Genomic DNA, 24,359 nt, shown 5'->3' on the forward strand with positions numbered 1-24,359 from the left:
CCACTATGAACAACCCCCGCCACTGAGGGACAGGGAGGAGGACAGCTGATAATAATATTTGTTATTTTATTTCTCCTGTGGGGAGCAATAGGATTTCAATAGAATTTATGTGGGGAGAATAAGAATTTATGGATGTATGGGGGGATAATGTGAATAATTCATGTGAGGATCAATAGTATTTATGTGGAGAGAAATATGATTGATTTATGTGTGGAGCAATAGGATTTATGTGGGGAGCAATGTGATTGTTTTTTCTGTGTAGGCCAATGTACGGGTGTTGTTTTTTTTTACTGTGAGGGCCAATGTGTGTGTTTTGTTTTTTTTCTGTGGGGAACTGATGGTGTGCCTTAGCAATTTTTAAATATTGTTCGGTGTGCCGCGAGTAAAAAAATGTTGAAAATCACTACCCTAGGGGGTCGACACCTGAGTGGATGAACTGTTGGAAGGAATTACGTGACAGTGTCAGCTCTGTATAAAAGACAGTGGTTGACATGAGACAGCCGGCTACTCAGCTTGGGCCTGTCCAGACGTCTCATAGGCCGTCAGGGGCTCTAAAGCGCCCGTTACCTCAGATGGCAGATATAGACGCCGACACGGATACTGACTCCAGTGTCGACGGTGAAGAGACAAATGTGACTTCCAGTAGGGCCACACGTTACATGATTGAGGCAATGAAAAATGTTTTACACATTTCTGATAATACGAGTACCACCAAAAAGGGGTATTATGTTCGGTGAGGAAAAACTACCTGTAGTTTTCCTGAATCTGAGAAATTAAATGAGGTGTGTGATGATGCGTGGTTTTCCCCCGATAACAACTGATAATTTCTAAAATGTTATTGGCATTATATCCTTTCCCGCCAGAGGTTAGGGTGCGTTGGGAATCACCCCCTAGGGTGGATAAAGCGCTCACACGCTTGTAAGGGCTCTACCCTCTCCTGAGATGGCCGCCCTTAAGGATCCTGCTGATAGAAAGCAGGAGGGTATCCTAAAATGTATTTACACACATACTGGTGTTATACTGCGACCAGCAATCGCCTCAGCCTGGATGTGCAGTGCTGGGTTGGCGTGGTCGGATTCCCTGACTAAAAATATTGATACCCTAGATAGGGACAGTATATTTTTGCCTATAGAGCATTTAAAAGATGCATTTCTATATATGCGTGATACACAGCGGAATATTTGCCGACTGGCATCAAGTCTAAGTGCGTTGTCCATTTCTACCAGTAGAAGGTTATGGGCACGTCAGTGGTCAGGTGATGCGTATTCCAAACGGCATTTGGAAGTATTGCCTTATTAAAGGGAGGAGTTATTTGGGGTCGGTCTTTCAGACCTGGTGGCCACGGCAACAGCTGGGAAATCCACGTTTGTACCCCAGGTCGCCTCTCAACATGAGAAGACGCCGTATTATCAGGCGCAGTCTTTTCGTGGACAAGCGGGCAAAAGGTTCCTCATTTCTGCCCTGTGACAGAGGGAGAGGAAAAAGGCTGCAGAAATCAGCCAGTTCCCAGGAACAGAAACCCTCTCCCGCCTCTGCCAAGCCCTCAGTATGACGCTGGGGCTTTACAAGCAGAATCAGGCACGGTGGGGGGCCCGTCTCAATGAATTTCAGCGCGCAGTGGGCTCACTCGCAAGTAGACCCCTGGATCCTTCAGGTGATATCTCAGGGGTACAAATTAGAATTCGAGACGTCTCCCCCTCGCCGTTTCCTAAAGTCGGCTTTACCGATGTCTCCTTCTGACAGGGAGACAGTTTTGGAAGCCATTCACAAGCTGTATTCCCAGCAGGTGATAATCAAGGTACCCCTCCTGCAACAGGGAACGGGGTATTATTCCACACTGTTGTGGTACCGAAGCCGGACGGCTCGGTGAGACCGATTCTAAATCTAAAATCTTTGAACACTTACATACAGAGGTTCAAATTCAAGATTGAGTCACTCAGAGCAGTGATTGCGAACCTGGAAGAAGGGGACTACATGATGTCTCGGGACATCGAGGATGCTTACCTTCATGTCAAAATTTACCCTTCTCATCAAGGGTACCTCAGGTTTATGGTACAGAACTGTCACTATCAGTTCAGACGTTGCCGTATGGATGGTCCACGGCACCCCGGGTCTTTACCAAGGTAATGGCCGAAATGATGATATTCCTTCGAAGGAAGGGAATTTTAGTTATCCCTTACTTGGACGATTCCCTGATAAGGGTAAGATCCAGGGAACAGTTGGAGGTCGGTGTAGCACTATCTCAGGTAGTGTTGCGGCAGCACGATTGGATTCTCAATATTCCAAAATCGCAGCTGGTTCCGACGACTTGTCTTCTGTTCCTAGGGATGATCCTGGACACAGTCCAGAAAAAGGTGTTTCTCCCGGAGGAGAAAGCCAGGGAGTTATCCGAGCTAGTCAGGAACCTCCTAAAACCGAGCCAAGTCTCAGTGCATCAATGCACAAGGGTTCTGGGTAAAATGGTGGCTTCCTACGAAGCAATCCCATTCGGCAGATTCCACGCAAGATCTTTCCAGTGGGACCTGCTGGACAAATGGTCCGGGTCGCATCTTCAGATGCATCAGCGGATAACCCTGTCACCAAGGACAAGGGTGTCCCTCCTGTGGTGGTTGCAGAGTGCTCATCTTCTAGAGGGCCGCAGATTCGGCATTCAGGACTGGGTCCTGGTGACCACGGATGCCAGCCTGCGAGGCTGGGGAGCAGTCACACAGGGAAGGAATATCCAGGGCTTATGGTCAAGCCTGGAGACATCACTTCACATAAATATCCTGAAGCTAAGGGCCATTTACAATGCTCTAAGCTTAGCAAGACCTCTGCTTCAAGGTCAGCCGGTGTTGATCCAGTCGGACAACATCACGGCAGTCACCCACGTAAACAGACAGGGTGGCACAAGAAGCAGGAGGGCAATGGCAGAAGCTGCAAGGATTCTTCGCTGGGCGGAAAATCATGTGATAGCACTGTCAGCAGTATTCATTCCGGGAGTGGACAACTGGGAAGCAGACTTCCTCAGCACGACCTCCACCCGGGAGAGTGGGGACTTCACCCAGAAGTCGTCCACATGATTATAAACCGTTGGGAAAAACTCGACAGGTATTGCGCCAGGTCAAGGGACCCTCAGGCAATAGCTGTAGACGCTCTGGTAACACCGTGGGTGTACCAGTCAGTATATGTGTTCCCTCCTCTGCCTCTCATACCCAAGGTACTGAGAGTGATAAGATGGAGAGGAGTAAGCACTATATTCGTGGCTCCGGATTGGCCAAGAAGGACTTGGTAACCGGAACTTCAAGAGATGCTCACGGAGGATCCGTGGCCTCTACCTCTAAGAAGGGACCTGCTCCAGCAAGGACCCTGTCTGTTCCAAGACTTACCGCGGCTGCGTTTGACGGCATGGCGGTTGAACGCCGGATCCTGAAGGAAAAAAGGCATTCCGGATGAAGTCATCCCTATCCTGATCAAAGCCAGGAAGGATGTAACCGCAAAACATTATCACCGCATTTGGCGAAAATATGTTGCGTGGTGCGAGGCCAGTAAGGCCCGACGGAGGAAATTCAACTGGGTCGATTCCTACATTTCCTGCAAACAGGAGTGTCTATGGGCCTGAAATTGGGGTCCATTAAGGTTCAAATTTCGGCCCTGTCAATTTTCTTCCAAAAAGAACTAGCTTCAGTCCCTGAAGTTCAGACGTTTGTAAAAGGGGTACTGCATATACAGCCTCCTTTTGTGCCTCCAGTGGCACTTTGGGATCTCAATGTAGTTTTTGGGTTCCAAAAGTCACATTGGTTTGAACCACTTAAATCTGTGGAGTTAAAATATCTCACATGGAAAGTGGTCATGCTGTTGGCCCTGGCCTGGGCCAGGCGCGTGTCAGAATTGGCGGCTTTATCCTGTAAAAGCCCTTATCTGATTTTCCATTCGGACAGGGCGGAATTGAGGACTCGTCCTCAGTTTCTCCCTAAGGTGGTTTTCAGCGTTTCACCTGAACCAACCTATTGTGGTGCCTGCGGCTACTAGGGACTTGGAGGACTCCAAGTTGCTAGACGTTGTCAGGGCCCTGAAAAAATATGTTTCCAGGACGGCTGGAGTCAGGAAAACTGACTCGCTGTTTATCCTGTATGCACCCAACAAGCTGGGTGCTCCTGCTTCTAAGCAGACTATTGCTCGTTGGATTTGTAGTACAATTCAGCTTGCACATTCTGTGGCAGGCCTGCCACAGCCAAAAATCTGTAAATGCCCACTCCACAAGGAAGGTGGGCTCATCTTGGGCGGCTGCCCGAGGGGTCTCGGCTTTACAACTTTGCCGAGCAGCTACTTGGTCAGGAGCAAATACGTTTGTAAAATTCTACAAAATTGATACCCTGGCTGAGGAGGACCTGGAGTTCTCTCATTTGGTGCTGCAGAGTCATCCGCACTCTCCCGCCCGTTTGGGAGCTTTGGTATAATCCCCATGGTCCTTTCGGAGTCCCCAGCATCCACTTAGGACGTTAGAGAAAATAAGAATTTACTTACCGATAATTCTATTTCTCGTAGTCCGTAGTGGATGCTGGGCGCCCATCCCAAGTGCGGATTGTCTGCAATACTGGTACATAGTTATTGTTACCAAAATATCGGGTTATTGCTGTAGTGAGCCATCTTTTCTAGAGGCTCCTCTGTTATCATGCTGTTAACTGGGTTCAGATCACAAGTTGTACGGTGTGATTGGTGTGGCTGGTATGAGTCTTACCCGGGATTCAAGATCCTTCCTTATTGTGTACGCTCGTCCGGGCACAGTATCCTAACTGAGGCTTGGAGGAGGGTCATAGGGGGAGGAGCCAGTGCACACCAGATAGTCCTAAAGCTTTCTTTAGATGTGCCCAGTCTCCTGCGGAGCCGCTATTCCCCATGGTCCTTACGGAGTCCCCAGCATCCACTACGGACTACGAGAAATAGAATTATCGGTAAGTAAATTCTTATTTTTAAGGGGGCTATCCGAATTATTGTGTGTGCAGATAAAACTATTAAATTCCTCCTCTGAACCTGTCCATATTAGGAACAGGTCATCAATATACCTGGCATAAAATTTGATTTTATCACATATCTCAGGTCTGTTGAAAAAAATGTCTTGTTCTGCCCTAAACATATACGCATTGGCGTACGATGGTGCCACATTGGACCCCATCGCACAGCCAGATGTTTGAGGATAGAACTGGCCATCATGCAGAAAATAGTTTTTTGTCAATATCATTTCTAAAAGCTCAGTGATCAAATCAGTGCTTGGTCCTGTATACAGTGGATTGGACTGAATTAAATCACTGACAGCACGTAAACCTTCATTATTAGGGATCACAGTATACAAATTAGATACATCTATGCTGCATAAGAAACTGTTAGTTGGTATATTTTCTACAGCATATAATTTTTTCAAAAAAGAGGTGGTGTCCTGTGTATACATAGGATGGTTCATGATACATGGTTGTATAAGGCAATCAAGATATGTTGAAATCGGTTGGAACAGTGACCCCCTGGCCGAGATGATAGGTCTACCAGGTGGGTCACTGTATCCCTTGTGAATCTTAGGGAGTGTATAGAGCAGAGGGACCACTGGCTTTTTACATAATAATGTTGTACTTAATTCAGATGAAGTCTCCCCATTCACTACTGCCATATCCAAACATTTCTCCAACACACAACTGAAACTATCAGTGGGATCTTGCGGTAATAACCTATAAACCTCCTCATTAGCCAGCTGGCGTTCAATCTCACGTTTGTATGCATCAATCCCTTGTATAACTATAGCCCCGCCTTTGTCAGCGGGGCGTATAGTTATATCTGAATATGAAGCCAGATCCTTTAGAGCCTTAAATTCACCTTTAGACATATTGCTGTATGCATTATTGCTTGACTTAAAGGCAATCATACCCTCCACATCCTGACTTAACATCCTAGAGAATGTTTTAATGGAGTTACTGTTGGTCTGTGGATCAAATGTGGATCTTTTTTGGAAACGACGTACTGCCTGTGGTATATCAACAACATTTTTCACAGGTGTTTGTAACCTATTACTCTGAAAATGTTTATGAAGTCTCAACTGTCTATTCAGGCGATATTTCTCCACTTCCCAGTTGAAGCTATCAAAGCCCCTACTTGGTACAAATTATAAACCACGGTTCAGTACCTTCAATTCAAGTTCAGATAATACACGAGTAGATAGATTAATTACAGTTTCTTGCGGTACGATTTTGGTGGTCGCCCCGGTCTTCGTCCTCCTGTTTTGGCCCCCTCTCCTCGTGAACTTCCTCTGCCGACTGATTGGTCGTGTGTACCCACTCCTAAAGGGATCAGGGAACGTCTAGGGGCAAAGTCCGAATCACTTGTATTTCCCCGCTCCTGAGAGGAGTCAGAGTCGGCATGAAAGTCCCGGGTCGGTTTCTGCTGTCGTCGAGTATTCTCTCTAGAACCACTGCCCACCCAATGATATACTTGGTTATGTTCATAATCCGCAATCACTTTTGATAACTTCATTTTTTTAAATTGGATCAAGTTCTGTTTATAAGTTATCAATTGTTTATCCAATTTGTCTAACCAGTTAGTATTGGTGTCAGAAATCAAGGTAGAGCGGTTGGCGGTCTCAAACTCTTTAATGGAATCCCTGGTCACAGTGAGCTCACGTCCCGCCTCCTCTATGACGAGGAGCATTAAATCATAACTACATTTATTTAGGACTGCTATCCATCGTTTACAAAAGGGCACACTGTGTCGCCCGATGGTCGGGCAGTTCTTGACGCGAAAACCGCGTGGGATTCTTTTATCCTTATAATAATCACTTAAGGTTACAGTGTGATAATAATAGTCTAATTCACGCTGTTTGAGTCTGGACCATTCACGATATAGATGCTCATTCGTCTTAAATTCAGGTTCTAGGTGCATACTGTCTTTACATAGCATTTGTTCAGCCTCAGATTCCGAAAACGATAGGGCTGTCCCCTGAGTGATTTTGGCTAAATTCAAAGCTTCATATGCTATTTCGTCAGGCATGCTGTGACCCTCAGCCATGTTTAAAATGATAGGAGTCTAGCACTCCAAAATGCAGCCTGATGCACGTGGTGAATAAGGGTTAATTCAGTCCGGGTGCTCTATGTCTAAGGCAGGTCAGTGTCCGGTCACCATACCTCCCAGCATAAATCTCCAAATAGACAGAACTCCCAGCAAGTACATACAATGGTGCCTTCCGTTAGGGTCCTGTGCAGGGAACTCCAACAATAGCATACATACGGCGGCACTCCAATAAATCACGCTGACACCGGCAAGTGCTTCAACGTTTCGAGGGTTTATTCCCTCGTCATCAGGATAAAATACAGTGTACAAACTTACTTCTTAAATCCCCTCACCACACCGCGTGCAAGGCGCCCGGATCCGGAAGCTGGTAGGCGTCGCCCTCATGTGACGTCATCCTCCACTTCCCGTCTCCATGGCAACCACAATACAATAACAAACATGCTGTGAAAATAAAAGAGCATCATAAGGTCACAGAATAGATGACTACTTACATCATATGTATAATATATATATAATTTGTATAATATATTTGTGTGTATATATGTAGATATAATTAATATATATATTTATATAGTGTATATATTTATGTGGACACTGTATATAGCCCTTCCCCTCCACCACACACACCTTCGCCTTCAACTCCGCTGTAGTACTGGCTACAGCCATCTACCAATCCGCATGCTGACAGACATTCAGTGGCTGTAGGCTGAGGGTCGGGCAGAGAATGCTGCAGGGCCACTCTGATTGTGTGTAGTTCACAATCGGAGCTGCCTGGGAGTATTCTTTACCTGTCTCCCAAGAAGGTCCGAAGACAGCAGCCCAGTGTGCCTATATGCTGAGCTGGCCCTGGGTAATGGTCCTGCAACTATTCATAGATTACTAGATAATATTATGTTGTGTCACCTGTGCGTGGGTTAAAAGAATGAAGGGCATATATGTCCTGCCTATATAGACCTAGATAAAGGGGATGTAATCACGTTACCGCCGGTGATCGGGATAATGGCGGTCAGGGTACTGCCGATTTACAGGGACTATTCCCACTTGTAGATGTCCACAACACCCATAGAGTGGGAATAGAACCACTGGCGAGTGCAGCGAGCCACCATGCCCGCTGCGTGGCGAGCTCAACGAGTCTAAAGAATGAATTGTGTTTGTATTACACATTTTACGCTCCATCTATGACCCACACATAATACATTTCCAAAGCATATAGTTTGCGCCAAACCTTTCTTATCTGTTCTGTTTCTGTAGATTACTGCTTACTGTACATATTTACACATAATAAATGTTTGATTGCAAGTCCATGTGCCACATATGTAATTCTGCTTTTCCACAGAACTGTAATTATCTATAATATGACATCATTCTTCTTTAAATAATTTCATTCACATTACATTTGCAACCTCTAACAATGAATGAATATTTAGCATGACTTGTACAAATATTCTTCAGTCTACAGTTAAATACATTACACAATGACTGCATACCTCCCAACATTATCACATCCTATGTCAGAAATTTGCGTGCAAAAGGGGGCGTGGCCTAGCTCGCACAAGGTCATGCCGTCTTTTGCATGCTTCATCCCGATATAGGATATGATGATGTTGGGAGGTATACTAAAACAAAAATACACTTTTAACACAATCATTTTGGAACATATTTAATTGTACCATTTAAGGGGCATTGCCACAGGTCTTGTGCCTGTTTTGCATCACATTCCAGCTTCTCCTGGCACTGAATAGATGCCTTGTACATGCACAAAGCGTCCATTCTTTGCTGATCTGCAACTAGGGCAGCGGTGTAACAGAGTGTCCCCCAACTTCCCGACTACCAGTGGGACACTGCTGCCAGTGAGTGGGACACTGCTGCCAGTGAGTGGAACAGTGCCCGACTTGTCCCACTGAAATCGGAAAGATCGGGTGCTATGCTCAACGGCTTCTAAATCTAATACAAAAGTTTCCTTAAAGACGCATTCACAGATGTATAAATATATCAAAGTTCTCATAGATTTACAAAATGTGAAACATTTCAAATTGTTTTATATTTACTATCTAGCTGAGTGCAAGCCTTATTCTGTGCTGTGTATCTTTCAATCTATCTACAGTATCTATCTACTATGACTAATACACTTAATGACATATTTTCTATTTGTTTTCAGCACTCTTTTCCTGGAAACTTGCATCTAGTCTTGGTTTTAAGACCCACTGGGTTTTTTCAGCGTACTTTCACCGACATTGGATTTCGCTTCAGCCAGGAAGATTTCGTACTCAAGTTACCGGTAATATATATATATATTTAGAAAAAAATTACTCTTTAGATTCCAGCCACATTATTGAGCAAATGAAAATGTTCTATAAGAGAGCTGTCCACTTTTTTCACCTGCTCACTTCTGGAAACCAGAAGCCTGACCTCACTGCTTAGAAAGATGCCATTTCAATTCACTGTTCAGAAGGGCTCTAGGCTACATTCTGATAGTTGATGCTGTTACGGCATGTGTGTTGTCTTATGAAAGTAGGAGCATCACCAGTGACAGACTAAATCATATATTGTTTGTGACTACAGATGGTTTATTAATATTTATTTATATAGTGACAGCACATTCCATTGTGCTTTACAATTGGAAACAAACAGTAATAGAGTAGTGATAAAACAAGACTGGGTAACAACAGGCACAGAAGTAAGAGGGCCCTGCTCACAAATTTATAACCTATGGGGAAATATGCATTGAAAAAGATATGTGCTATATATTGCATAATAATCCTGTAAGATTACAGAGGTCCTTGGAGGGCTGTAAAGTATAGTCACACAGCCATATTGGCCTTGGGTCAGCATGATGTGAAAGTGAAGAAAGAGACAATATATGAGGTTATGTGTGGACTTTATAGAGGCGATGTTAATGGGGAAGATAGCTTATGGAGGTTACATGGGTGGAATTTCATAAGCTTGTCTGGAGAGGTGAGTTTTCAGGGAACACTTGAAGGTTTGGAGACAAGCGGAAAGTCTTATTGTGCATGGGAGGGAATTCCACAGAGTGGGTGCAGCCTGAAAAAAGTCCTGTAACCATGGACGGGAGCAGGTAATGAGTGTGGATGAGAGACGCAGATCTTGTACAGAGCAGAGCGGCTGAGCTGGGAGGTATTTTGAGATAAGCAAAAAGAGGTATGTTGGTGCAGTTTGGTTAATAGCCTTATGTGTAAGTTCTGTAGAAGTATTTTATTTCGAATTCAGCAAAAAAACTGGTAACTTATGTAGGGACTGACAGAGTGGAGCAAGAGACGATGAACGTTAGTGATGAAGATCAGCCTCGCTGCAGCATTCTAAATAGATTGTAGTGGTGAAAGCCTGTTTCAAGGAAGACCAGTAAGGAGACAATTGCAATAAAAACTGCGAGATAATGAGTGAAGGAAGTAGAGTATGTAGTCTATTGTGTGAGATATGGGCATATTCTGGATATGTTTATTAGATGTATGTAACAGGATTTGGATGCAGATTGAATGTGGGGAACAAAGAACACTAAGCTAGCCAGCTTCAGGGGTTGGTTTGTTTTGTTATCAACAGTGATAGGATTATCAAGTAGGTAACTATGAATAATATAATTAATAATATTATTAATTCTGTTATTAATTATTAATTCTGTGGCAACATGACGTCCAAGATAAAATGGTATAAAGACATTCAGTAACGTGGGCCAAAGAGACATCTGGGAAGGATAGGTAGATTTAAGTATCATCCGCATATCTGAAAGAGCTGATTAATTTGCAGAGAGGAGGTATAGATTGAGAAAAACAGAGGACCAAGGACTGAGCCTTGCGGTACTCCAACTGATAGAGGTAGGAAAGAGGAGGTGGATCCAGAGAAACTAGTTGGGTACACACTGGTAGATATATCTGCCGATCAATTGATCGGCAGATATATCTATGAACGGATTGGGCAGTGTGTTGAGCATACACACTGCCCGATCCGTCGTGGACTGACGTCATGAACTGGGCGGGCGTGTACACACACCCGCCCAGTTCAGCTGTCAGTCACCGCCGGCTGCCGCAGCATGAGTACGGGCGGTCGGCCATCTGCCCGTACACACACAGCGACGTGCCAATATATCGGAAGATATATTGGCCGTCGGCTGTGCTGCGGGGCCGACGCGATACGTCTGTGAACGACGGAGTTCACAGATATATCGCCCGTACACACTGGCCGACGGACCCGCGATATATCGGCCGTACAAGAAAACGGCTGATATTCGGCCAGTATGTACCCACCTTAACACTAAAAGAGCGATTAGATACAGTTGGTAGGATGAGAACAAGGATAAGGCTGTGTCCTGAAGACTTAGGGATTGTAACATTGTATGAGAAAAGAGTGGTCATCAGTGTCAAATGCAGCAGAGAGATCAGGGAGATTAAAAAGTGAGTAATGGCCTTTAGACTTGGCAGTGATAAAATCATTCACTATCTTAGTCAGTGCTGTCTCTGTGGAGTGTTGGGAACAATACATAGTAACATAGTAATTGAAATTGAATAGAGGCAAAATGCCCATCGTGTTCAACCTGTATTCTGTATTAAGTTGAGTTGATTATAATGTACCTGCTGAAGTAATGTTTTATGACTATTTAACAACTATAAATCATGTTACACCCGGATTATCACCGTCAGTATTTTAAACTAGGTGCTTCATCGCGCCCTACGGGCGCTCTTCACACCGTCGTAAGGGGCTTAACCCATGCGTCGGATGGTGAAGGGGGCGTAGCCCCTTGCAACGGTGTGAACAGCGCCTGCAGGGCACACTGTACAGAATGCAGTGGGTGGACCGTGGATGGGGGAGGGGATCTGGAGGTGCTGCGGGTGGGGGAGTGGTATCCAGAGGCGCTATGGGTGGGGGGCGCGAGTAGGGGAGGGGCAGATACGGGGATCTGGCGGATGGGGGGTGCAGTGGGGCCGCTGGTGGGGTAGGGGGTGAGGAGATGCTGCGGGTGGGGAAGGTGCGAGTGCGCTGCGGGTGGGGTAGGGGGTCCGGAAGCGGCGCGCGTGGGAGAGGGGCAGGTGTGGTGGTGTGGCAGATGGAGGAGGGAGTCCGGAGGCGGTGCGGCTGGTTGAGGGGCGGGTGCAGTGGGGCCGCAGGTGGGGTAGGGGGTCAGGAGGTGCTGTGGGTGGGTGAAGGGCTGTTGCGGGGGATGACTGCGGATGGGGTAGGGTGTCTGTAGATGCTGTGGGTGGATGAGGGGTCTGCGGTTGGGAGGTTCTGTGGATGAGGGAGGGGCAGGGGAGTGGGGCCGTGGGTGGGGGAGGGGTGGCGGAGTGGCATGTGGCGGAGAGGCAGGTGCGGAGGTTGCGTGATCCGCTCTGCCTGACATCCCCCCCCCCGCCAGGCAGCCGGGGAGCCCAGCAGTGTGCGGTGTGCGTGCTCCTGCGTGAGCCGCTCTGCCTGACAAACCCCCCCCCCTTCCCCCTGCAGGCAGACGGGGAGCCCAGTAGTGTGCGGTGTCCGTGCTACTGCGTGAGCCGCTCTGCGTGACATCTCCCCCCCCCCTTCAGCAGGCAGCCGGGGAGCCCAGCAGTGTGCGGTGGCCGCTCTGCCTGACATCTCTCCTCCTCCCCCTGGCAGGCAGCTGGGAAACCGCGGTGTCCGTGCTCCTGCGTGAGCCACTGTGCCTGACATCCCCCCCCCCTGCGCCAGCCGCCCTACATGCACTGCCCACATCAGGCAGCCATCATGTCCGCAGCGGGGACCAGCTTTACCGGGAGCACCAGACGGAGCACTGTGAGAGGGCTGTGGCGGCAATAGGAGCGCAGTGCATGGTAGTCTCTCTCCTCGCTGGGGCAGGCCGCTGTATAGGCTACTGTGACAGGCGGCAGGGGAGATGCGCCGGGGCTCAGACGGGGAGTGGGAGTGAGAGCCGCTCGGCGTCAGACGGAGAGTCGCCTCCTGGCCACACATCACCGCAGCAGGACCTGGGGTACGATGGATGCCTCTAGACAGGACCTTGGTCAGAAGACTGGGGACATGTGAGAAGGCGTGTGGTGTGTGTCAGAGCTTCTCCTCACTGGCAGCCGTCACTGATCTGCATAGATTAGCCCACATCTGTGACTCCACCCAGCGTTAGAGGGCCAGGCACAGACAAGGCAAATATATAGGAGATGTTATAACCTTGGATATAATTTTCAATCAGAAATGTATCCAATCCATTTTTAAATGCATTTACAGAGTCCGCCATTACTACCTTCCCTGGTAGGGAATTCCAAATCCTTATTGGCCTCTCAGTGAAGAACCCTTTCCTCCGTTGCGTACGGAATTTTCTCTCCTCCAGTCTCAGCGAGTGCCCACGTGTCCTAAACAGAGTTCTTTTAATAAATAATTCCTCTGATAACTCTTTGTAATGTCCCTTTACATATTTGAAGATATTAATAATGTCTTCTATTAGACGCCTCTTTTCCAGTATATACATATTCATCTTAGTAAGCCTTTCCTAGTAATCTAGTCCCTCTAGCCTTTTAATCAATTTAGTAGCTCGCCTTTGAACCCTTTCAAGTTCACCGATATCTTTTTTATACAGTGGTGCCCAAAACTGAACACAATATTCCAGGTGCGGACGTACCAATGATTTGTACAGCGGCAGGATTACATCCTCGTCCCTTGTCTCAATTCCCCGTTTTATGCATTGTATACGATTATTAAGCCTATTACCAATGGGTACCCCCAAATCTTTTTCCAATACTGTTACCCCTAGACTTTCCCCATTTAATATGTAGGATGCAAGTTTGTTTTTAGTCCTGAAATGCATAACCTTGCATTTTTCTATATTGAACCTCATTCCCCATTTAGACGCCCAGATTTCAAGTTTAGATAAATCATTCTGCAGAGACTCCACATCTATTTCAGAATTAATTACCCTATACAGTTTAGTGTCATCTGCAAAGATTGACACTGTGCTTTTCAGGCCTATTTCTAGGACATTGATAAATATGTTGAACAGTAGTGGCTCGAGTATGGACCCTTGTGGTTTTCCGCTGACTACTTGTGTCCAGCTTGAGGACTTCCCGTTGACCACTACTTGATGTACCCTGTTATCCAGCCAGTTACTTATCCATGTACAAACAGTTTCTCCTAGGCCAAGCTCCTTTAATTTGATGATCAGTCTCTTGTGAGGCACAGTTTCGAAGGCTTTTGCAAAATCTAAGTCCACATCCACTGCTTTTACCTGGTCTAGATTATCGCTCACTTCCTCCTAGAAGCTAATTAAGTTAGTTTGACATGATCTGTCCCTCACAAACCCATGCTGGTTCTTGCTAATAATCTTAGCGGTCTGCAGATACTCCTGTATGCTATCCCTTAGAATTCCTACCAAGGGCCCTCATTCCGAGTTGATCGGTCGCAAGGCGAATTTAGCAGAGTTACACACGCTAAGCCGCCGCCTACTGGGAGTGAATCTTAGCTTCTTAAAATTGCGACCGATGTATTCGCAATATTGCGATTACTAACTACTTAGCAGTTTCAGAGTAGCTCCAGACTTACTCTGCCTGTGCGATCATTTCAGTGCTTGTCGTTCCTGGTTGACGTCACAAACACACCCAGCGTTCGCCCAGGCACTCCCACCGTTTCCCCGGCCACTCCTGCGTTTTTTCCGGAAACGGTAGCGGTTTCAGCCACACGCCCCTGAAACGCCGTGTTTCCGCCCAGTAACACCCATTTCCTGTCAATCACATTACGATCGCCGGAGCGAAGAAAAAGCCGTGAGTAAAAATACTTTCTTCATAGTAAAGTTACTTGGCGCAGTCGCAGTGCGAACATTGCGCATGCGTACTAAGCGGATTTTCACTGCGATGCGATGAAAAATACCGAGCGAACAACTCGGAATGAGGGCCAATATTTTCCCCACTATAGACGTCAAACTAACCGGTCTGTAGTTACCCGGATGATTTTTGGAACCCTTTTTAAATAATGGCACTACCGCAGCTATACTCCAATCCTTCGGTACCATGTCTGATGTAATTGAACTATTGAAAATCAAGTATAGGGGTCTTGCTAGTTGTGACCTAAGCTCCATAAGAACCCTCGGGTGAAGTCCATCAGGGCCGGGTGATTTAATAATCTTATTTTGCTTAGCCTCTACCGGACTACTTCTTCACCTAAACAAGTGTCTAACCACAAATCATTACTGTCACTATCATTATGCACTACTCCGACCATCAATTCTTCTCTGGTGAATACTGCTGAAAAAAATTGGTTCAGTATTTCCGCTTTTATTTCGGCATCATTTATCAATACTCCAAATTCATCTTTTATTGGACATATATTCTCCTTTTTTAGCTTTTTACTGTTTATGTATTTAAAAAACTTTTTAGGATACAGTTGATCACTTTTGAAGTTCCCTCATTATTAGCGTAACAGTCTCAGTTGTGAATATTGGAACTAATGCGCAGTTTGTTGGTACAAACTATAGCATAACAAAAAAAAGGACTGTTGTCCAACCGGAAAGGATTAATGTTAACGTCAAAGCAAATTGTTGTAAATAGTGCAGTTTAGGCTATTACTGTTTGGTTATAGTATGTTGCAATCTAAGGACAAAGTTTAGTCCCAGACATAAAAGCCCTGTTATGAAGAGCAATAAAGGTAAATGTAGGGTATATTAAACAGGCCATCCAACATTCTCAATAAGAGGATAGTTAAACATTGTAAAAACAATGTAACATGATTTTATGTTTAGCTAGTTTATATGTATAAAACAATTTTAAGCAAAATATTGATTCATTTAAGTGTATTCTTAGAGAATGTGATTTACTATCATAGGTGCAAAAGTGTCGTCACACATACCAAACGTTGGCACATTTATCTCTGACAGTGTAACCTTGATATGTGCAAGTGGGGTCCCCAGATTGTTAGTCACGCAAAGTCCTCTGTTGGGTACAGGTTCTTTTGAGGACCCGGAACAGTAGCACAGACTAATGGCAACTCGACACTTAAGTCCCCAGACCAGTGACACATTGGGGGGAATTCAAATGTGACAGGAGATCGCAGGTGATATTCAAATGCCCCCACTTATCGCGCTGATCGCGCACATTACACAGGTTTAGGCGCGCAGAGCATCTAAACCAGAATAAAATAATGGTTTGCGATCTTGAAAAGACCCATTTAAGAGCCAAAACGGGTCTCCTAACGCGCATTTCAGCTCGCTACCCCCATCGTATGTTTGGTGCTGCTCTGCCTCACATTTTGCCTTTACACTGTCTATACCAGATATTACCTGAAACCAGATATTTTGCCATAACTAAATTCAAACAGGAGATGGTAGATGTAGATGCTCTGACAGGAGAGGGAAATATACATCAAATGAAACAGTAGGTCAGCAATGTGTTGTATCTCAATGTTTTCTTTCATCCTTTAGGTGGTTATGCTCAGCTCTGCATCGGACTTACTTAAATACATAGATGAAAAGCAGCTGACACCGGAACTTGGGGGTACTCTTGAATATCGGCACAGGGACTGGGTTGTCTTCAGAACAGTATGTTTCCAAATATGTTCATTATTTCAATGTAACCTTGAATCTTGGCAAACTGCAATCTATATAAAGTTAAAAGTCTTGTTTTCAAATCTTCTCTCTTTTATAATTATTCTGCCAACCTCTCTCTCTTCCTTTTTATCATCTGAGATTCATCATCTTTGTCCATTTTGCCATTTATTATTCCATGGGGATTGTTTTCTCTTTTCATACGATTTCTCACGGAATGTCTCATTTCCCAACGTATGTTTGCTGCTGCTCTGCCTCACAATTTACCTTTAGACTGACTCTGGCAGATGTATTAAGCCTGGAGAAGTGATAAAGCAGTGATAAGTGCAAGGTGATAACGCACCAGCCAGTCAGCTCCAATATTTAAATTAACAGGAGCTGATTGGCTGGTGCGTTATCACCTTGCACTTATCACTGCTTTATCACTTCTCCAGGCTTAATACATCTGCCAGAGTCAGTCTAAAGGTACTGTCATTGTTCAAACCTGTAATGATTGACTGGTGCGTTATCACCTTCCACTTATCACTGCTTTATCACTTCTCCAGGCCTAATACATCTGCCCCTTAGTGTTTTATGTACTAAGCGGATCCGGTTAGGCTTCGGGGGGGATTAGGGTTAGGCTGTTGGGGGGGGGGGGGGGGGGGGGGGTTGGTTTAGGATCGGGCTGCGTATAGGGGGGAATTAGGTTTAGGCACCCCCGGGGAGGGTTAGGGCTAGGCGGCGGGGGGCAGAGGGGTCTGCGGGGGGGGGGGGAGATGATTGGTTTAGGCTGCGAGAAGAGAAGGTTAGGGTTAGGGGTGCCGCCGCCAGCATATTTAACCCAACCCATATTAAGCCTTGGAGAGAGATAACGTGGACACAGATAAATACCAGCCATTCAGCTCCTAACTGCCACGTTGCAGGGTGTCTTTGACCAATGACAGGAGCTGGTTGGCTGGTACTTTATCTCCATTCACTTTATCTCTCTCAAGGCTTATAGTACATAGACCCCCTTAATCCATACTTGCCTACCTGACCCTCTCCATGAGGGAGAAAATGCTCTGTTACTGGACTTTCCTGGTAATGTATGATTGCCATCACCTGTGGTGAAACACCTTTCTTATCAATTAACCTGTTCAACACAGGTGCCAGCAATCATACATTACCAGGAAAGTCCAGGAACAGAGCATTTTCTCCCTCATGGAGAGGGTCAGGTAGGCAAGTATGCCTTAATCCTTACTGTATAATTTAGGCTGACCATATTATTCCTTTAACCTGGGACACTCATAAATTACACAGGTTCTGTGGCTGCTTAAATCCTGGTGAGGGAGAAAATGCTCTGTTCCTGGACTTTCCTGGTAATGTATGATTGCCATCACCTGTGGTGAGCTAGTTAATTGATAAGAAAGGTGTTTCACCACAGGTGATGGCAATCATACATTACAAGGAAAGTCCAGGAACAGAGCATTTTCTCCCTCATGGAGAGGGTCAGGTAGGCAAGTATGAGGTTAAGCAAGACCTGTGCCTTTAATGCTGCCAGTCAGAAGCCTAGGAGGGGATCAGACGTCCAAACACTAAAGTGCAACTACATCCAGTTTCACTTCATTCCTTCTTAAGTGCCCTACACATTTAACGATCCGCCGCCGAGCGGCCCGATGGTGGATACGGGCGACCCAGCGGCGGGGGGGCAGTGATGAGGGGAGTGAAGTTTCTTCACTCCCCCCTTCACCCGGATCCACAGAAGTGCAGGCAAATATGGACGAGATCGTCCATATTGGCCTGCATGCACAGCCAATGGGGCACCAGCGGTGAATGAGCGCGGGGCCGCGCATCGTTCATCGCTGTTGCCTCCACACTGCACGATAGGAACGTTATCTCGTTCATTGCAGTCAAATCGCCCAATGTGTAGGGCCTATTAAAAGGGTATGCCAATAAGGACTTGCAGGAAAGAAAAGTGTTTTCTCTTACGTCCTAGAGGATGCAGGGGACTCCAAAAGGATCATGGAGTATAGATGGATCCGCAGGAGCTTGGGCACACTATAAAGACTTAAACTGGGTGTGAACTGGCTCCTCCCTCTATGCCCCTCCTCCAGACCTCAGTTAGACTTTGTGCCCAGGAGTGAAGGGACACACACTAGGGGAGCTCTACTGAGTTTCTCTGAAAGACTTTGTTAGGTTTTTTATTTTCAGGGAGACCTGCTGGCTACAGGCTCCCTGCATTGAGGGACTGAGGGGAGAGAAGTCAGACCTACTTCTGCTTAGTTTAAGGGCTCTGCTTCTCGGCTACTGGACACCATTAGCTCCAGAGGGTTCGATCACTTGGTGCGTCTAGCTGCTTGTTCCCAGAGCCGCGCCGTCACCCCCCTCACAGAAGCCAGAAGAAAGAAGCCGGGTGAGTATGAGTAGAACAGAAGACGTCAGACGACTTCAGTAACGGAGGTACAGCGGTCGCGCTGCACTCCATGCTCCCACACACCAACGGCACTCACAGGGTGCAGGGCGCTGGGGGGGGGGGGGAGCGCCCTGGGCAGCAGGTTACTGTTTTCTTTACAAGGCTGGCATTAAAAGTATTTTGCGTCTCCTACACCCGCCAGCATCTAACAGCGCGCTGCGCTCCATTGATTCCCCGCTGCCGGCTTTCAGGGGTGCGGGGCGTTGGTGGTGGGGGGGGGAGCGCCCTGGGCAGCAAGTTACAGTTTGTGAAAAAAGGGCTGTCATGTATTACATTGTGGTGCCGGGGCTCCGTGTCCCAGACCCCCGCCAGCATGTTATAGCGCGCTGCGCACCATTTCTCCCGTGCCGGCTTCCATGGGTGCAGGGCGCGGGGGGGGGGCGCCCTGGGCAGTATATATATATATACAGTTAAGAGAGTCGGAATGTTATACAATAAATAGGCACTGTATAAGAACCACGCGGTCATTGCTTTTCTGTCGGGCTTAAGCGCGCCGGGAAGGGACGGAGCTTAGGCCCCGCAACTGATTTAGCGCCATTTTACTCCATGTCCCCGCCAAGGCTAGGTATGAAACAGCAAACGAGGGGGGGCACCGTGTTTAGTGCTATATGGAGAACAATATAGCACTAGTTTCCATAAAGGGCGTATAATCATGTTGTGGTGCATGTATATCTGAGTTTTCCTGTCAGTTTACCCACTATAGTTTTTAGTCGACATATGTCGACATGGGTGAGGCTGTGGGGGAAACTATCGGCATCGCCGACGCCTGTTGGTGCGTGTCTCAGAAGATGCAGTGTCAGCAGGTCGGCAGTTGTTTGCTTGTAATAGTCAACACGAGATGGGAAACACAGTCGTATGTGGGTGCCCTGTCGGCATCAACTGTGATTACTGGTGAATATTACCATAACGGCCTTATACCTGTATATGTATTTATAGGTATATGGGGGGGGGGAGTGTTATTGAATTTATATCGGTATGCTTCCCTCAGACCTCTCGGGGTTCCGAGACTGTTCATTTTTGCCTGCTTACTATTTCCTGCTGTCGACGGCTACTACAGTTTCGGTCGACCTTAACTTTCCTGGTAGATCCACTATTGGGGCTTGTCAGTACATGGTCATACGCATTCAGAACACGTTACTGTCCCTAGGGACCTGACGGGTCTGGACATCACATTTACGTATATGTTTTATATATATATATATATATATATATACATAGTTACGATATATGTATTATATTGTGTATCACATGAGGGGTATTCATGAATGCTGAAGTCATAATATTTCTTCTCATGTGTTGGTCGCTCTGTTGATTAAGCTCCAGATTGGCAGTGACTGGTTGGTCTTCAATCCTCTAAAGGAGTCTGAATGTTTATTCTCTTCCCGACGCAGAGAGCATACTGTGGCAGTCTACTCCTGGTCGTTGCGGAGCCCGGTCGCAAGGGGTCTTGCACAGGAAGCTAAGTATTATTTTACTTTATACTTTGGACTTATTTGCATTGTATGCATATAAGGGAGTGTTATATTCGGATAGGTATCCGACAGATTTACCCTACAGAGAGGGGGTAAGGCTGTTTATGTTAATTCTACTTTATGACATTGCAGCAGGCTGCCGCGTGGCGGCATGAGGTGTGGCCGGGGAAATGCTGAGGATGTCTCCGAGATATACGGTATGCAGCTGTTTGGAGATGCCTCGGTTCAGTCAATCTCTGCGAATACCACTGGTAAGTCTGACTTTGTGAGGTAAACTCCTCCACAGTGGTTGGTGACGCATTCTTTTGTGGGATGCAGTCGTTTTAACCGTTTCGATGCCGTGCTTTTATGTTTCCCTTTCTGTGCAGACAGTGGAGGGTGAGAAGGTAAGTGTTCTGCAGCCTTGTTAGGTTTGCAGAAGCGGATGTCGGTTTATGTTCTACCACGTCCACCACTGGTCGCTGAGTCTATTTGGCGGGACCCCGCGCCGGTGAGGACTCAGTTAATACATTCAGTTAGGCCGGGAATGGACTAGGTCCGGTGAGTTGCTTATAGAATCCAAAGGGGGACATTCTGGAGTTACAGATGTTTCCCCTCACCGATTTTCTAAAGGTAACTGCCGTTTCCCCTCTGGAAGGGGAGGTAGTAAGCGACGCCATATTGAGGTGCACCAGGTTTAGGACTTTGTCCTCCTGTCCCGAATAAAAAATAAATAAAAAAAAGTTTACATGCATGTTCTGCGCATTCGGGTTACCTGGAGGGATAGCCAGGATGGGCTCTACCATTTCACTGGAGTGATGGTAGTATGATGGGTTTCTGTCAATAATAAGAGCCATTGTTAATCTGTACTGAGATGTTCACCTGATTGAAGCGAGGTCGGGACCAAGTGGTACAAATCGTTGTTTGTCTCTGACTGTTCTTCAACACAGGGAAGGGCTGTTGTTCCCAATGACACAGATGTCGGAGGTGGTATCAGGGTAGATACTGAACGGTCGAGGTTCTGTGTTTTCCTGTGGAAAGTGGTCTGAGGATCCTGGGTCGGATCAGATTGGCAGTGCCAATCCATCAATATGTTCCGTTGATGATGACGTTGGGGCGGCCTACGAGGCCTTTTTGGTGAGCGGGTCAAATGCCAGAGTAGTTTTCACGGGACCTGTTGGGAATGTGGTCCGGGTCTCACTGGCACATGCACCGGAATATAATTCTAATGGCCGGGATATCGCTCCTGTGGTGTCTGCTCAGTTCTCACCTCCTAGAGGGACGAAGGTTCGGGTTCCAGGATTAGATCCTGGTGTCCAGGTATGCAGATCTCCGAGGCTGGGGAGCAGTCCTGGCATGGGAAGTATTTCCAGAGGAAAAGGTCAAGCTGCGAGGCTTGTCTACAATAAGCTTTCTTGAAGTTAGAGCTATTTTCAACGGCCATATTTTTTCGTGATCTGCCCGTGTTAATTCTGTCGGACGACGTGACAGCAGTGCCGTAAGTAAGCCGCTAGGGCGGAACAAGGAGCATAGCGACAATGGCGGAAGCTGAAATAGTTTTCCGCTGGGTGGTAAGTGATAATGTCGATTATCTTTACAGGAATGAAAGCTATACCTTAAACACACCTTAAATACACTTTACCATGGAGCCGCTGCAGCCGCTAAACCTAGTACACACGCTACGTACTTTATACACTGTTTGCGTACGGAGTCCCGTATCACTGTACGGACTTAGCGTACAAACGCCGCGCTGGGGGTACAAAGTACACACAGCGCGCGCACACCCAGAGATACACTTTAAACCTTCACAGTAATGCAATGCAATGATATTGCACTTTAAACCTTAGCAGGGCAATGCAGTGTGATGCTATTACACTTTAAACCTTAGCAGGGCAATGAGCATACGACACCAATTGTGAGTTTACCGCTGGGTTCCGACACCACAGTGGATTATTTCTGAAAGGGGGTTTACAATACAAATTATACACTACAATACCAGACAATATATATAACAGAATAATGGCTACAATCAATGTACATACGTGAGAATATTCGCGTGCGCTTCCTGGTCCAGTCCTCCGTAATCAAATAGATAACGTTGTGAGTCTTGTGACTGGCCGGCCTGCAGCAGGCTTTATTTATACAAGTCTTCCAAAAGCAATACAATGGATACTGTAATCCCTTTGTCCATTGGACACAGGGATGCACCTTTACAGTACAGGAGAGGTCATAGGTTGATTTGAAAAGGTAGGCGATGTCTTTCTCAACTGCTCTTGTGGGTGGTCTCCTCTGGATTCCCGCAGCATACATAATATACAGTAAATACACTTTATATCTATACTCTGCTTCTGCACATAACTATCCGCAGGAACATGCGATCTTCCGCAGACCACCACCGGAATATCACCTTATAACGTTAGTCTGTCCCCTCTTATTCTGTAAAGGTGAATCCCTTTGTTCTACAACCATTTAAACAGCTATAACTTTCTGATGTGGTGCAAGGAGACTATGTGTACATTGTGCACTATTTGGATTAAATATGTCATGTGTTTTGATGGCTCTCCACGCGTACACAAACCCTGCCATAAATACCCATACCACGCGCCGATGCGCAGGTCACGCGAGAGCGACCATACGCAAATTGCGGATATGTGCACTCACGGCAGAACAAGTGCACGCGCATTGGGCATGTGTGTGCAGTTTATACGTGCTGTGTGTTCTTCAATATTTTTCGACTTTGACATAAGACTGGTAAACGTTATATTAGCAGTCTTAGTTCCAGATGTAAATGACGGAGAAATAAATTTCCTCTGCAGACGCGCTCTCAAGCCGGGAGAAATACTGTCGTCATCAAGAAGTTTTACAGAAGTGACAAGTCGGTGGGGAGTGCCTCAATTGGGCATGTTGGCGTCTCGACTCAACGAGAGACCTAGGGAATATGGTTCCAGGTCAAGGGACACTCAAGCTATAGCAGTGGACGCCGTCGTGACACCTTGGGTGTTTTCGGTCGGTCTAGGTGTCCCCTCCGCTTTCACTCTGCTGAAGGTGATAAACGTAAGAAGTACAGAGGTTCCGGCGATCCTCATTGTTCCGGTCTAGCCAAGGTGGGCTTGGTATCCAGTACTTCTAGATTTATTCATAAGAAGATCCCTGGCCTCTTCCTCTATGGGAGGTACTGTTACAGAAGATCCGGGCGTGTATCAGGACTTACCGCGGCTGCGTTTGACGGCGTGGCGGTTGAACGCCATGTCCTAGTCCGATTGGGTATTCCCAGTGATGTCATTTCCACACTTCTTCAGGTTAAAAAAGAAGTAACGGCGAAGCCTTAACACCGTATTTGGAGTACATATGTGTCTTGGTGTAAAGCTAAGAAGCTTTCTACGGAAGACTTTCTGCTGAGTCGTTCTTCTCCATTCTTTGCAAGCAGGTGTGGATGCAGGCCTACAGTTAGGCTGTGTTTCAGGGCAGTTTTGGCCTTATAAATTTTCTTTAAATAAAAAAATAAAATAAAAAAAAGAATTGGCCACCTTTCCGGAAGTTCAGACTTTCGTGTAAGGAGTACTGCACGTCCAACCTCCGTTTGTGCCCATTGGCATAGTGGGCTCTTGACGTGGTGTTGCGTTTCTTGTGTCACTGATTGGAACCTTTATAAAAGGTTGTGTTAAAATTTCTCTCTTGGAGAGTGGTCATGCTTTTGTTTTTTAGGCGACCGCAAGGCGGTTGTCGGAAGTAGCGGTTTTGTTTCACAAGAGCCTCTGTTTGATCTTCCAAGTGGATAGACTTGAGAATTCGGTGTTTATCAAAGACCTGCCTAGTTTAATGCCTGTGGTAATTTCAACATTGGCTGATTCAATGTCTCTCTACGTAGTCAGGGCTTTGAAGATTTATGTCGCCGATTGGGCTCAGTTTGGGGAAACAGAGGCTCTGTTTGTCCGTTATGCTT

The 24,359-nt window shown here is 46.4% G+C and overlaps 1 protein-coding gene across 5 annotated transcripts in view; it reads left to right on the forward strand.

Moving 5' to 3' along the window:
* The window catches only part of MCF2 (MCF.2 cell line derived transforming sequence), a 360,378-nt gene that overhangs the window by 191,864 nt on the left and 144,155 nt on the right, over positions 1-24,359 (forward strand). For all 5 annotated transcript variants that reach the window (XM_063937419.1, XM_063937417.1, XM_063937415.1 and 2 more), the window contains 2 exons: positions 9,191-9,310; positions 16,412-16,528. In XM_063937419.1, the coding sequence (XP_063793489.1) occupies positions 9,191-9,310; positions 16,412-16,528 (237 nt within the window). The remainder of the gene's footprint in view (positions 1-9,190; positions 9,311-16,411; positions 16,529-24,359) is intronic.

The sequence above is a fragment of the Pseudophryne corroboree genome, chromosome 8 (genome assembly GCF_028390025.1).
Source record: "Pseudophryne corroboree isolate aPseCor3 chromosome 8, aPseCor3.hap2, whole genome shotgun sequence".
NCBI classification, from domain to species: domain Eukaryota; kingdom Metazoa; phylum Chordata; class Amphibia; order Anura; family Myobatrachidae; genus Pseudophryne; species Pseudophryne corroboree.